General features: G+C 49.8%; 1 protein-coding gene across 1 annotated transcript in view; it reads right to left on the bottom strand.

The window, feature by feature from the left end:
- MARCHF4 (membrane associated ring-CH-type finger 4) overlaps positions 1-13,468 on the bottom strand; it is a 103,740-nt gene that overhangs the window by 29,329 nt on the left and 60,943 nt on the right. Inside the window, exon 2 of the mRNA XM_075028701.1 lies at positions 643-798. Within this exon, the coding sequence (XP_074884802.1) occupies positions 643-798 (156 nt within the window). The remainder of the gene's footprint in view (positions 1-642; positions 799-13,468) is intronic.

The raw sequence follows: 13,468 nt of genomic DNA, 5'->3' as shown, positions 1-13,468 counted from the left end.
CTGAGAATCACGCTCGGAGAGACCAGAGCATCAGAGCCAACACCCCTTTGCCACGCCAGGATGTATTTGATCACGGGGGAGCAGTAAAATGAAAAGGGTGGCAGGATCAGAGAGGAGACCTGTAAAAGCCCTCCATCTGCCGCCTCCATCCCTCATGCCAACACAGAGGAGGCTCAGCACGAGGAGACTGTGGTTAATGGCACAACTATAGACATGTGGAGTCTCAAGATACTGCTCTGTCACAGACTAATGCTCTGTTGTAGCAAATCCCATAACTGCTCCATCCCCGTCTGCCCCTGGGGACAGTGGCATTCCCGTGGTCTCCAGTGGATGAACACATCTGAAGGGCTGTGAGGTGCTACAGCACTATTGTGGTCACACTGGCATTTTCAACAGGAGGCAAGTGAATGTGGGAATTGTCAAAAGACAGAAAAAGCAGACTCCCGAGGGATGCCCCCAGTACCACCGAGCAGAACATGGGGCCTCTTTGGACTAGCCCGCCAAACCCTTTTCTAAGTGTCTCAGACCTACGGATCACTGCGTGCAGGGAAGGAAAACCCACACAGGTAAAATCCACTTGCTCCCAGAAACAAAAATAGAAACGAGAATAAATAGACTTTGAAATGTCTCTAGTACCTTTACCTGCAGAGGGTTCTTTGTGCTTATGGCAATGACGTGATACTTGTAGTAACACAGCTCACAGCTCCAGCAGCCTCTCTCGCTAATCCATTTGATCAGACATGGCTGGTGCGTGCACTTCACCGATCCATCGCATCGACACGGGCTCAGCAACTCCCCCTGAAAAAGAGAGACAGCATCAGCGAGGCTCCCCTCCTCCCACAGGCACGGCACAGCATGGCGTGGCAGAAGCTCCATCATCCACCCATTTGCTCTTTGTTCCTTTTTGCCTGGTTTGGCTTAGGTAATTGTGCTGCCTCCATCCATTTTCCCTCTAATAATTCTTGGCTGATGTGAACCGAGTTTGACAGGGATGTAACAGTCTCAGGTACTCGGGTCCTACTTTTTTTTTGTGGAAAGAGACAGCTGGGTAGGTAAGAGATGCCTAATATCACCGCTGAAGGAAAAACTAGATGAGCACAACTCTTACTAGGCACCAGAGGACCCACACTAGACCACAACCAGTGGACACAGCTCTGTTGGCAACCAGATGCCACTGTTTCACTGCTCAGGTTTCTGTCTCTCTGCTACCCATTTCAGAAAGCAAGGTTGGTGGTGGGGATAGCTGAGAGACAGCCTCTGCTGGGTTGGTGGTGGGGATAGCTGAGAGACAGCCTCTGCTGCAGGCTGGTGTCCCGCTCAGCCCAGGGTGGCTTCGTGGAGCCCAGCCAGGCAGGAGGGGGAGCACAGACACGGTGGCCCTGGGACTTTCTGCGCAGGCCAGCTCGTGCCAGCCGCGGAGGTGCCGCTCCTCCCCGGGAGCTGGCCCGAGCCCAGCGCCATGTGGTATCTCCCAGGACTTGCCAGGCAGTGGGCGTTTGCAGCGCTAGACGCAGGACTCTCCTTTCCCAGTGCTCCCGGACCAGGGGGGATGGACCTGACTGTGGGTGGCAGGTGTGTGCTTTGGGTCTAGATCTTTGTGTACCGCTAGCCCAGCAGGGAAAAGGTCCTCAAATTTCACAACCTTATCCACTTCCCCCAGACAGCCTGTCCCAAAAGTGAGTCATACTGATGCATAGCCTGTCCAGCTGGCTATTTCCACCCTAGAAGCAAGCAAGATGGAGAACAAATTGTGTCCTGGCTTGTGACACACAGACATTTATGAGTGGTGGCCGAAACACTGAACCTTCTGGCTTGCTCCCTTGTTTCTGGTATAGCTTTAAACAGGGTATCCAGGAAAACCCAATATTATTCTGATCCATCTGCTATCATCCTGTTCACCATGGGACTAAATTCCTGTCTGCACACACAAACTCAGGAGTTCATTTTACAGTCATTTGCCATCGCTTATTTAGGGAAGAACAGAGCCATTACATTTTACTCCCCACCTCTTAGTGTTTAAAAGCCACAGTATAGACCCCAATAGTGTATTTAGCTGCGCTCCAAGATTTAAACGCTTTTAAAGGCAGAATGAGAATATCTACAGGACGGGGAAGGCTGGCATCATACTTTCAGTGTTGGGGAGAGGATATTTCCTCTTACACCCCTAGATCAGCCCCATCATTACCACTGATAGAGCACCAGGATAACAGACCCTGGCATCTGAGGCTGCTGGACACAGTAAAAGACTTCCATCCCAGCTGCCTTGGGTTAGGAAACCAGATACTGCTCTTGCTAACCCTGGTGGGAAACTGTCTTAGTTTTCAGAGTACCACATTAGGTCACAGGACCTGAGGAACTGAGTACCACGCCGGACAAGAGTGATACTTTTTTTTATGAAACCTAATGCAAACATGTTAATCATTTCATTTGCTTCAGCTAGGTGACCTAAAAATGTCATCTTCCATGAAGTTTTAGCAAAACTGTAAATAACTGTTTATGTTACAAAACTAGGCTCAGCTCTACCTGTCACTGGTTTTCATTACACACTGGAGGGGTTGCAAAGGGAGAGAAGGAACAAGGAGGGTTGTAGGATCTGTGAACCTTTTTCACCTGGAAAGGTGTGACAGGGCAAGCCACAAAAAGGGAAGCAGGGAAGGATTAGATGGGAGGAAGGTGCATGTGTGAAGGAGCCCTGACATTTGCCATTCAAACTCCCTGCGTGAGGTGCAGTTTGAGGGGCTCGGGTTTGGCTGTGCATATCTGTGCCCCTTGCTGGGACTGGGGTGGGAAAGTGCAAGTGGGATTAGGAACCTGCATGAGCACGTACTGCCAGCCAGGATGCAGAAGGGGAGGGATCGGGGCTTAGCACAGCTCCTCTGCTCCCCTGCTCGCCAAACCTCTTCCACACCAAGAACTAGCCTGGTACAAGGACCACTGCCCTGTGCCTCTGGTCTACTCTCCTCATCTCGGTCCCTGGTGCTTTATTTTCTCAACAGCTTCACTCCTCAGCACACAAATGTGATCCCAGCACCAAACAGGTAATGCAGAAACCTCCCAGCTCTACAGCATCCCTGCCTTTCCACCTCGCCGCACACAGGGGTCTCCTGCAGGGCTCAAAATGGTGAGTGAGAGACCTGGGTTTTGTCTTAATGAGCAGCTGGAGGCACCGGTGATGAGGGATCAGGAACAGGGCAGAACAGAGCAGGAACTAAGAGCAACAACCTCCAGGCAAAGGCAGAGGAGAAAAGCTGTAGCTGCAGCCTGGACGCATGTTGGCTTCTTGGGCTCTGTAATAAATGAATCTATGAAATCTGAACTTGTCTCTTCAGAGCCAAGAGATGTTCATAGATGTCCTACATTGCCATGGGGACCCAGTCCCCCTTCCCTAATTGGGAGGCTCCAACCCAGACAGTTTGGCAAGCTCCTGCAAAAGCTCAGGACTCAACTGTGGAGATGAATCCCACAGTTTCTTGATTTTTGCAAGTGCAGCAAAAACCTGATTTATCACATTTTCTCCAGCCGTGTGAAATATTATATCCATGCGTGTGGTGCGCAGCTATTTTTGCATACTGTGAAGCCCAATTCTGTCCACAGCAGGCATTCGTAAAACACTGCCACATGCACACATGCGCACATGCATTCCTGTACCAGCAGAAAAGTAAACACCAGGGGCATATTAAAGGAATAAATCCTTTGTACAGCAAAGGAGAAGGAGCCTCATTGCTGGCTATACAGCGAACTCAGGAACAGTCCATTGGCTGTGATACACATGAAGGATTTGCTGCGCAGAGACCTTTGCTAAAAGCTACATGCACACAAAAGCAAGCCCAAAATGAGGTGCAGATCACAGCAATTAGAGATGGCAATTAAAACCCCATACCCATTTCTGTAGGTTTGTAGAAGTTGGCTCTGCACAACATATTCTCCAGTGCTTCAAACAACAGCGTTCCCACCAATTCCCTTCGGGGACTGCTCTCCAAAGACCCTTTGAAGGGTCTACTTCCCAACATTTATTTTTGCAGTGTTCCTTTGTAGAGTTACATCCCAACACTTGGATCAGCCTAAGCAGCATTTCTGCTTTGTCAGCAACTAGTGGAGAAATGCTGCCTGGCTGCAATCTCCATCCTCAGCTTGCTCCATACTATCTTGTTCCCCTGAAACAACCAAGTGGGCTTTGGACTCAGGGCACCTGCCCTTTTTTTTGTTGTTATCCAAGTCTAAATCAGGGTTCATGTCAAAGGTGGAAAACCAGAGTTAACAAAAAGGGAAGGGTGCTCTGGCTTCAGTCATAACCCTCTCAACGTATGGATGAAATACTCTTCTCTCTATATTACTCTTCCCTACTTCTGGGAAGAGTAATATATTAAGCAATTATATATAATATTCTTTCCTATTTCTGGCTGTGCTGGGAGCTTGTCTCTAGGAGCAGCAAGGGCAAGGCCAGGCTGAACTGGCTTTACTCTGTGGAGGACAATACTGCTGGAGACAAACCAGGAGTGCGGGGCTGTTCCAGCTCTGTCCTCTCCTTATGAATTCCCAATCTGTGCCTGTTGCAATACTTCAAAGTGGTTAATGATTATCTGGGCCCTGCTATTTTAAGCCTACTGGGAGGAGTTCTAAGAAAGGATAAAAAAAAAGTATTGCCAGCACGTGCTTCTGATGCTCAGTATATCTAGGGAGAAAATAATGGCATCAGGAGCAGCATCACCCCTGTTGCATGCTGGTGTCAGTGTTTCACCCAGCCATTTTATCTGTCATTTATGAGTGCTGGGAGCCCATCTACACACTGTTGCCAAACCTGCAGGTTCTCACCCCCCCAGCAGACAGTCATGGGATGTGTTTCCCAGGCCCTGCTCTTTTAACTATAAATTAAGCATAGCAAATTTGCCCACCCGGTCTCCTTTGAACATGCAAGGCTGGGGACGATGGCATCACTGGGCCAGGATGCGGTGTTCTGGGCTCTCCCAGCTCCAGCTGTGCTGACCTACGTCTGCTGCCTGGGCTGCTCCTGAGCACCAGCTCAGCTGGAAAGAGCCACATTAGCAACATCCTGCTACCACAACTATTAAAGCAAATATTTTGAAAACCAGTGCAAGCTGTACAGCAAACCGGGATGGCTGATGGTGATCTTAACACCTGCAGTTTTTCCTCAACTGTGTGTTTTCCCTGCTCGGGTGTACAAAGCAGCATCAGTCATTGGCATCACCCACAGGACCAGTGCCCTGGACCAGAGTGGGGCAGTGAGAAGAAGCTGAAAGAGTCGTCCCCATCACAAGGGCTACCATCTCTCTCTGGGTATGCACATGCAGCTGCCACTGCTCCTGGGAGTAGTTGCACACATGGACTTGACTGCTAGCATTTATTTCAGTTTGTCTTGTTTGGAGAAGGAAACCAGGAATATTTAATTTCAGGTCTTCAACTGAGTCTTCTAAATATACTTAAATCTTCACATTTAATTTAAATGCAATGGGAAGTTTTATTATGGCAAATAAATGCCAAATGATTTCTCTATTAGGAACATAATTACAGAGGAATTAAGTCCAATGGCAAAGAGAAACCCATTGTTACAGAGCTGGTAAACTCCAATAAACATGTACTAATGATCACTCTGTCTTCACACACACTTAAAAGAACTGCCCCTCCATCCTTTTAAACTAAACACACACGTTACTATCAGCATGTCAAATGCTTCCCATGAGTACCCTCCCGTGTGCGAGCACTGTGCCAGCCAGCAACAGACAACAAGGAACATGAAATAAGTATCTATGGATATACCTATATATCTATATTGCATGAAATTCTCCAGCACTGAGGCAGAGTGATGCAGAGTGTGGGCCCAGAGAGGAGTGGGCTTACATCTCCTGTGGTGTTGGGACAGCACAGGACATGGTTATGTACAGGGCTCTGTGGTGGGGTGGCATCTCCACAGGCACCCTGGCAGAGCTGGGGGCTGACTCCAGTCTCCGTCTTGGCAGCAGTCTGCTGAGAGACTTTCCTTGGGGGGGATCCCCCAATGGGGCAGCTCCCTAAAAACTGGGGAACATATAGGAAAATCTATGCGAGTGATTATAAAAAGAAATCACCCAGACTCCTTGCAGCTCCCTTCCCAGCCCCAGGTGCCACCACTGCTGCCATGCCACCTCCGTGACCAGGACAGCAACCCTGCAAGACCAGGCATCCCCGCAGCACGCAGAGGCAATGCTGCCCCATGCCAGGCAAGATCTGTGTGCCCTGGGTTGCAATGAGTACCCCCCACCCCAACAGCATGAGAAAATGCAGCCCCATAAAGGAACGGTGAAAAATCCAGCTCTGGACAGTTATTTCTGTTGCTCAGCTGTGGCCTTAAGCCTGTGGCTGCCTGGCTGAAGTTTTTGGTGTGGGATCTTGGCCTGGCAGCTCCCTGGGGCAGGACCACATCTCTGCGGGGCTCTGGCACGGTAGAAGTGTGGGTCCCTCTCTGGGGCTCCTCATCCCCACAGCAGTATGAGTGAGCAGCCACAGCTGGGCATGGCAGCCCGGGGGGCTCTGAGATGGGTGCAGGGGGGTACAGCTCTCTTTTTTTTGTGGTTTTCTGCAATTTTCCATGGATATTAGCTGTTCTGGCAGCCCTGCGAATGGGGCACTTATCTCCGACAAGGCGATGACTAATCTAGCAACAAAACACAGGCATCCTTCTGCCTACGGGCTGGGTGCGAGCAGAAAGGCAGCTCGGCTTTAATGCACCCAGCAAAACCACCACACACTCCTCCGGGACCATCAGGCACATTTTGGTGATGTCTGGAAACATGGGTGCTGGTCAGGAGAGGGATATGTCTCACATGTTCTTCAGCTGAGACCCAATGTTTGTTCCAGACTGAGTCCTGTCTGAAAAGCCATCATGTCTGCAGAGCTCCTGATCCTCCAAAGCCAGCACAAATTGCCTTGCCACCCGTGGAGGCTGCTGCTGGGGCACCCACGAGGAGTGCCAAGGCTGCCACCCTGCTCAGGCTTTTTCTGCACCTCTCTGATGAAAATATGAAAGACTGCAGCCACAGCAGGGGGGTGGCTCCGCAGCCTCCTTCGGCAGGAAAATGCATCCCACTGCTACCACAAGTGACGTGACTTTCTGGCTGAGCAGCCTCTGCCCACAGCCTTCAGCTTTACCGTGGCCAAGTGGAATTTTAAGTGACCTCTGCTCCTTCCCATCTCCAGTGTTTTATGCCTGTCACTGCTGCTGGGACAGACAGCGCCAGAGGTGGCAGCTCAGAATTTGGGAGTGAGATGGAGAAGGGGGAAGGAAGGGAGACTTTCTTTTTTCTGAGCCTTACCAATCCCCATGGAGACTCTTTGTCACTGCAGAGATAAGGGACCCTCACCCCATCTAACCTGCTCACCAGGGCATCAGCGAAGCTTGCCCATGATTTAGGCCAAAAGATGGCTTTTTTGGTTAAAGCGGATGACTCAGGAGGCTCAGCTGTGTTGGAGGCAGACAGCAGGTAAAACCCCTGTGTCCCCATGCCCAACAGCAGTGCAGCGATTTGGGGGAGAGGCGTCTGGCTGGTCCCCATCCCAGGGCTATGCCCTGGTCAGCAGAGCACAGGAAAGCCCCAAAAAGGTCCTGAGCTGCACCACAGCATTGACTGCCCTCTTTACCAAATTGCCCTGCTCCTCCTCTGCCACCTCTGAGTGGATGTTCAAAAGCAAGATACCCACAGCGCTGCCTGTGTGCCCCTGTGGGATCCCCACCGCTTATTAACAGGGATGACTGCCACGTCGAAAAAGCGTGAGGGCAACCTCTGTACTCCACCTTTCCCATGGGGTAAGCAATATTGCAACAGACTCCGCTGAGCAGGAGGAGGGATGGGTCTCCTTTGCACACAGAGCAGCTTTTGGCCCCATCAGGGAGCAGAAAAAAGGATGGCTTTTTTTCCCCCTTTAATTGCTAAAACCTTAAAGAACTCTGCAGGGCAGAAGGGCAGGCGAGAGGCAAACGAAGACAAGGAATAAAAACTCAGGAAGAAAAGAGAGGAGGAGGAAGAGGCTTGAGAAGTCCTCGGTGCAGAAAGCCCAGCACATTAGCGGCTCTGCCTCCCTCAGACAGGAGCCTTCTCTGCAGTGACTCATCCTCGGAGCAGTCTGGAGCAGCGGCTCTGCCACACGGCTCTGCCCTCGCTCCTTCACTGATTTCCAGGGGAAGGTGATTGAATGCAGCTCCATCGAGCTTAATGTGAGCTCTCGCAAGTTTGCGCAATGCCTCAAAAACAGAAGAGGAAAGCAGGAATGTTGCGGAGTTTAATGTGAAATATTTGGACATAGCCCTACCCCTTCCCATTAAAAAAAAAAAAGGAAAAAAAAAGGGCTTAATCTAGGCTAGGACTCTTTCAATATTTAGCTGACAGTAACTTGCCCATGCATTTGCCCTCAGGCAGGCACAATCCACCAGCTCTGGGCACATCCCTGCCACCACTGGTAAAGGCCAAAGGGAGCTGGTACAGGTAGGACCAGGTGTCTCATGGCTTAACATCAATTTCCTTTAAGGGAAAGTACTTTAAAGGAGCAGAAAGCATACATTTTTGCAAGAAACAGAAAATCTGAGGATATTTTTTGTGCAATGGGCTACAGAGGATTTTAACACCTGGTTTCAGGCCAGTGAAAGGTGAAGGGCAGAGCGCCCTACGATGTAAGTCCCACTCGGCTATGAAAGGGACAGTACGGAAAGGGATGCTGGGGGCTGGTTCTCACCTGGGACAGCCACTGCTGGGTAAGTGAGAGGGGAAGAAAGTCCCTAAGGGACCCTTTAACTGAGAGGGAAGATGCTAAACTCCATCTCTGCATGTGGGTCTTGCCAACAGATGGGCCCTTCCAGGGGGAGATTCCTCTGAGCAGGAATCCTGACCCACCAGTTGTCCTCAGAGCAAATAACACAGCAAGCAGAGAGGCCTGCAAGCACTCCTGCCATGCTGCTGCTGCCACCACTGAACCCAAGAAAAAGAAGCCGGGGCTGATCCTGCCCTGTGCCCAGCAGACCAGGCAGTTCTGCATTGTGCAATACAGCAGAAGGGTTCTACTGAGAGAGTTTTCAGAGAGGAGAAAAGATGGGCCCTGACTTTCTGCAGCTGTTTTTCTCCAGAAGTTTGTGTCAGCAGTGTCCCTGGCTTAATTTCTCAGCAAAATGGAAGCCCTCAGTTTGCAGACTCTGGGCAGTTCGGTGGGGTCTCCCCACGGTAGCCGATCAGGCCCTCACGCCTCCGCGGCACAAAGCATTGCGGTCCCCTCCGCATGGACAGGAGGAGCTCGCCCAGCTCCCAAGTGACCGGAGGTTGGAGGTGAATTGCTCCCTGCTCTGCCCGTTGAACCAAACTTCATTCTTTGCACCTTTACAGCTCTGCCATCTTGTCCTTTCAGCATCAGTCCTTTTGGGTAGCCGAACTCCATGCAAATTAATTTCCTAAAGTGGGACAACACCCTTCCTAGGGGATGAAAACCTAACTCAATAGAAATGGCAACTGGTGGACCGGCGCTGCAAAGGACCATGCCACTGCCTACACGCACCACCATCAAAATCGCATCTGCAAATGGCCCCACCATCCCATTTCCCTGGCACAGGGAGGCAGACACCAGGCTGTCCTGGCTGCACTCGCCGTGCCCAGCTGCAGCCCAGCTGTACCGCTGTGTGCCCTTGTTCCACCAGCTATCACACAGGCTCTTGGCCAGTCTCAGCTATGCCATCAAAATATGAGTAGAAAAAGTTTGTGAAAACCTGTTCCACCAGAACAAGGCTGAAGCTTGCCCGAAATATGGAATAACAAAGGATTTTCAGGAATTACTTATCAATAGCCCAAGGAGCAGACAGCTTACCATATATAGATCACATTGGGATTTATTTGCTTTTCTCTCTACAGAAGGATTTCCACAAGAAAAATAACTTTACTTAGGTGTTCTAGAGCCCACTTCATCCTAATGTCATTGAACATGTTTTTGATTAGCTGATTTAAGTAATTCTTACTAAATGTTGCTCAGTTGCAAGGAATCAAAAGGCACGCATCTCAAATATCACCTGCTGTGCCTCATCAGGTGTGATAATAGCACCGATTAAATGAAGAGCCTTCAGTGCATAGAAATCACAGCGCTGCGCATGTGAAATCAAGATACCTGAATATCCCTGAGCACTTCGGTGTCAGAGTGAGTTCAGCTCCAGACTTGTCCTGAATACAGAGCAGAACTGTCTCAGCATCCCAGAGAAGAATTGTCCTAGTCTGTAGCTCTTGGGCTTTCACCCAAAGTATCGAGGCTTTAAACTTCTGGAGATTTACTGTAGACCACATCCATTTTGTGAGCTAGAACAATCTAGTCCCTTCTGAAAGAGAAATCCACTGTTGATTCACTCTGGTTCTTCTTAATTAAAAAATAAAAGTATTTCAGACAATACTTAGATTTATTCTGTGTGAGATACAAGAGTGAGCTCAGTTTTGCTCCCCAGGCTGCTGGGGTAAATCTGATGTGACTCCATGAAGCCAAACAGCTCTTCAGCACAAATCAAGTGCCCTTAAGTTACAGCTTGTTGTAATAAATTTTCAACCAATTCAAGAGGTTTTCCATTAATTTTTTCTTTTGGTACAAATGGCTTTTTCTAGTGAAAAAGCCTCAGCTAAATAGAATTCTTCTAAATATACCGCTTCTTTTTCAAGGAAAAAAAAGATAGCAATTATTCCTTATTATCTCTAATCCTTGGGGACCTTCACCTTTCTACTTCTTCAGTCCTCATCAGATCCATCAATGAGTATTTTAAAAGTTCAAAGTATAAAGTTAATGCTTTCAGCATGCAAGTACCATGTAATGTAATTCTTATCAGAGATGTGCTCATAATTCAGCAAATTGAACTTTGCAGCTACTTCCCTGGGAAGCTGTTCATAAGATACTCAGCTAATGGCCATTTCAGAAAACATTATGCCATCAGCCACTGAGGAGCAGCCATGGAAAATCCACAGAAATGGATGCTGGTTTACCTCTCCAGATGATAGATCCCACTTTTAAAGGTAGTGAAACAAACAGAGCAATAGACTTTTCTTTTTTTCCCCGAGAAAGCTGAAAAACCCTTCAACATAAGAGCTGAGAAAAATCTTTAGTCTGTAATATTTACCTCATCTTCCCACTTTCTTCACGAATGAGAAAATGGCCAGGTGCTGTTGGCAGCCTTACAGCAGTGAGATGCTTCATCCGAAAGTGCAGCAACTACTCCAGAGCTGCTTTGTGCTGCTGCCATCAGCTCAGCAATGGAAGGGAGTGGAAAAGACAGTACTGCAGGATTTAGGGGTTCCCATTTGCCACAGTACCCTCAAGTGACCCCCAGCCAGGACGGAGGGCAGCAGTGTGGGGAACTGGGGGAGCTGTGTGCACGTTCAATAAGTGGAAGCCAATAATAAGGTGCAGACAGAAACACGGAGCACGTCTTCAGTACTCAAAGGCAGCGATCCCCAGCTGGGAGCAGAGATGGGGATTTGGCAGGAGGGGCTGTCCCAGCAGCTCTGGATAGGGATGGTTACGCAGGAGCTTCTCCTGCTCCACCCGGGCCGGTGAGGACTGGCAGCTCAGAGGTGGAAACCTTCCAAAGCCGTGTCTGTCTCCGAAGCCATTTGTGCCTCCGAAGCCACTTAAGTCTCCTGCCACGTGGGGTAGCGCTGGGCCGGGGGCAGCCGCTGGCCTCGGGGGCACCCGGGGTGAAGGCTGCCGCTGGGGCCGAGGGCAGCCTGGCGTGGGTGGAAAGCAGAGTTGGCAAAGGGGCAGTGAAGTGGGAGACAGCACATCCCACACAGGGCTGCTGCGGTGGCTGGGGAGCTGCGATATAAAATAATAAGCGCGGTTTGTTTACTTGTAGCTTCGGTAGCGCTGCCGGACTAAGCTGTTTCATTAAGACGTGGCCTGAACTGCTTTTCCTTTCTGCTTCCCAGACTTGAGGAGAAGAATACGCAATTACAAAGTTCACTCATGTAGAGCCCTTCAATTACTGGGTAACTCTGTTACGGCTTTTCCAAACCTTATGAGACTCGTGCAGTAGGACATGACATCTGAAGTAATTCATTTTTCATCTGCTGATTAGCAGAAATTAAAATGGTTCTCAGAACATCCCAATTTATGTGAGATCAAGTTCCTTATTACTACAGACTGTCTTAGTGGGGAAAGCATTTCTTTTTAACATCTCAGGCAACTCTGCAAGCAGAGATGCTGAACAAAAATATACGAAGGAGGCAGCGGAGAGGAGAATACAGCCCTCAGGGACCGCGGGTGGTGGAGCTCCAGAGCTTTGCCTTCCAATCCTGCCATAAGGTCACTTAAATGTTTGGCGGAAAGTCAAAATGCTTGCTGGCACAAACGTGCGCTGGAGGCAGAGGCACCTCCTTTGGAAACGGTGCAGTTACAGAGTTAGTCTGAACTGCCTGTACTGGCAGCAAGCTAAAACCCAGCCATAAATATGAAGCGTTTCTTCAGCAGGTATCTGCCAAGCCGGCGGGTGGAGCAGCAGCAGAGCAGCTGCCTGCAGGACGCACTCGTGCAGCAAAGACGGATGCTGCCCAGGAACCCCAACACACCAAACCAACCACCACCAGTGATACTTCTCCAGTGGGATCTGGGGAAGGACCCACAGGGCTGAGGTGGGAGGTGTCTGCAGGGCTGGCAGCTCAGGGTCACGGCTCGGGGAGTCTGGGGGCTGCAAGTTAGATGGGAGAGCCAGTGGCAGCATGGAGCAGCGGAAGCAAGTGATGGGATAAGGAAAGGGGATAAAAGCAGGGACTCTCAAACCACTTGGCCATGGCAAGAGCGGTCACGTTGCCCCTTCACTTGTTTTCTACTTTCAAGGCATCCTGGGTGCCAGAAAAGTAGGTGAAGTCCCCTGGGGAAAGGCTGGGATTAGGAAGTGGGTGGGCGAGCGCGCTCCTGCCGACTCTCAGCACCACCCTCTCCCCTCACTGCGGGAGTGTGGTCCAGAGCTCATAAAACCACAGGTCCACTTAGTTGAAGTGCAGCCAAAATAAACCATGGGAAAGGAGAACAGGCAGCTTAATCCCCAAATCCCTCTGCCTTGCGTGACAACTTCCCAGCAAAGAGCAGCTCAAGAGGATAGAGCCAAAGGTACCAGCGGCGCTGGCTACACTGTCCCCGAGGGAAGCTGCACGACATTAATTCTGAGTTTTCAATGCTGCCCTGGCCAAAGGCCTCCTGTATAAGAAGCTGCATGAATCCATGTGTTTCAGTCTTTGCCTGCATATGCCTCCTGGTGAAAAAGCCTTGTGTTTTCCTGCTCCAGCTGGGGAATCCAGCTTTCCCTTTTGCAGGCAGAGTATAAAATAGAGAGGAGAAAAGGTAGAAATAAATGTAAGAATAGCTGTAACATCAGTAAAGTGGGCTACAGAGGCCATTTTCTATTTTTTTCTTTTGGTCTTCCTTTTGTACACGAACAACATCAGGTTTATGGTGAATACACACACAGAGA

The sequence above is a fragment of the Buteo buteo genome, chromosome 5 (genome assembly GCF_964188355.1).
Source record: "Buteo buteo chromosome 5, bButBut1.hap1.1, whole genome shotgun sequence".
Lineage (NCBI taxonomy): Eukaryota > Metazoa > Chordata > Aves > Accipitriformes > Accipitridae > Buteo > Buteo buteo.
The sequence above is the reverse complement of the archived record's forward strand: the minus strand, read 5'-3'. Positions and strand labels throughout refer to the sequence as shown.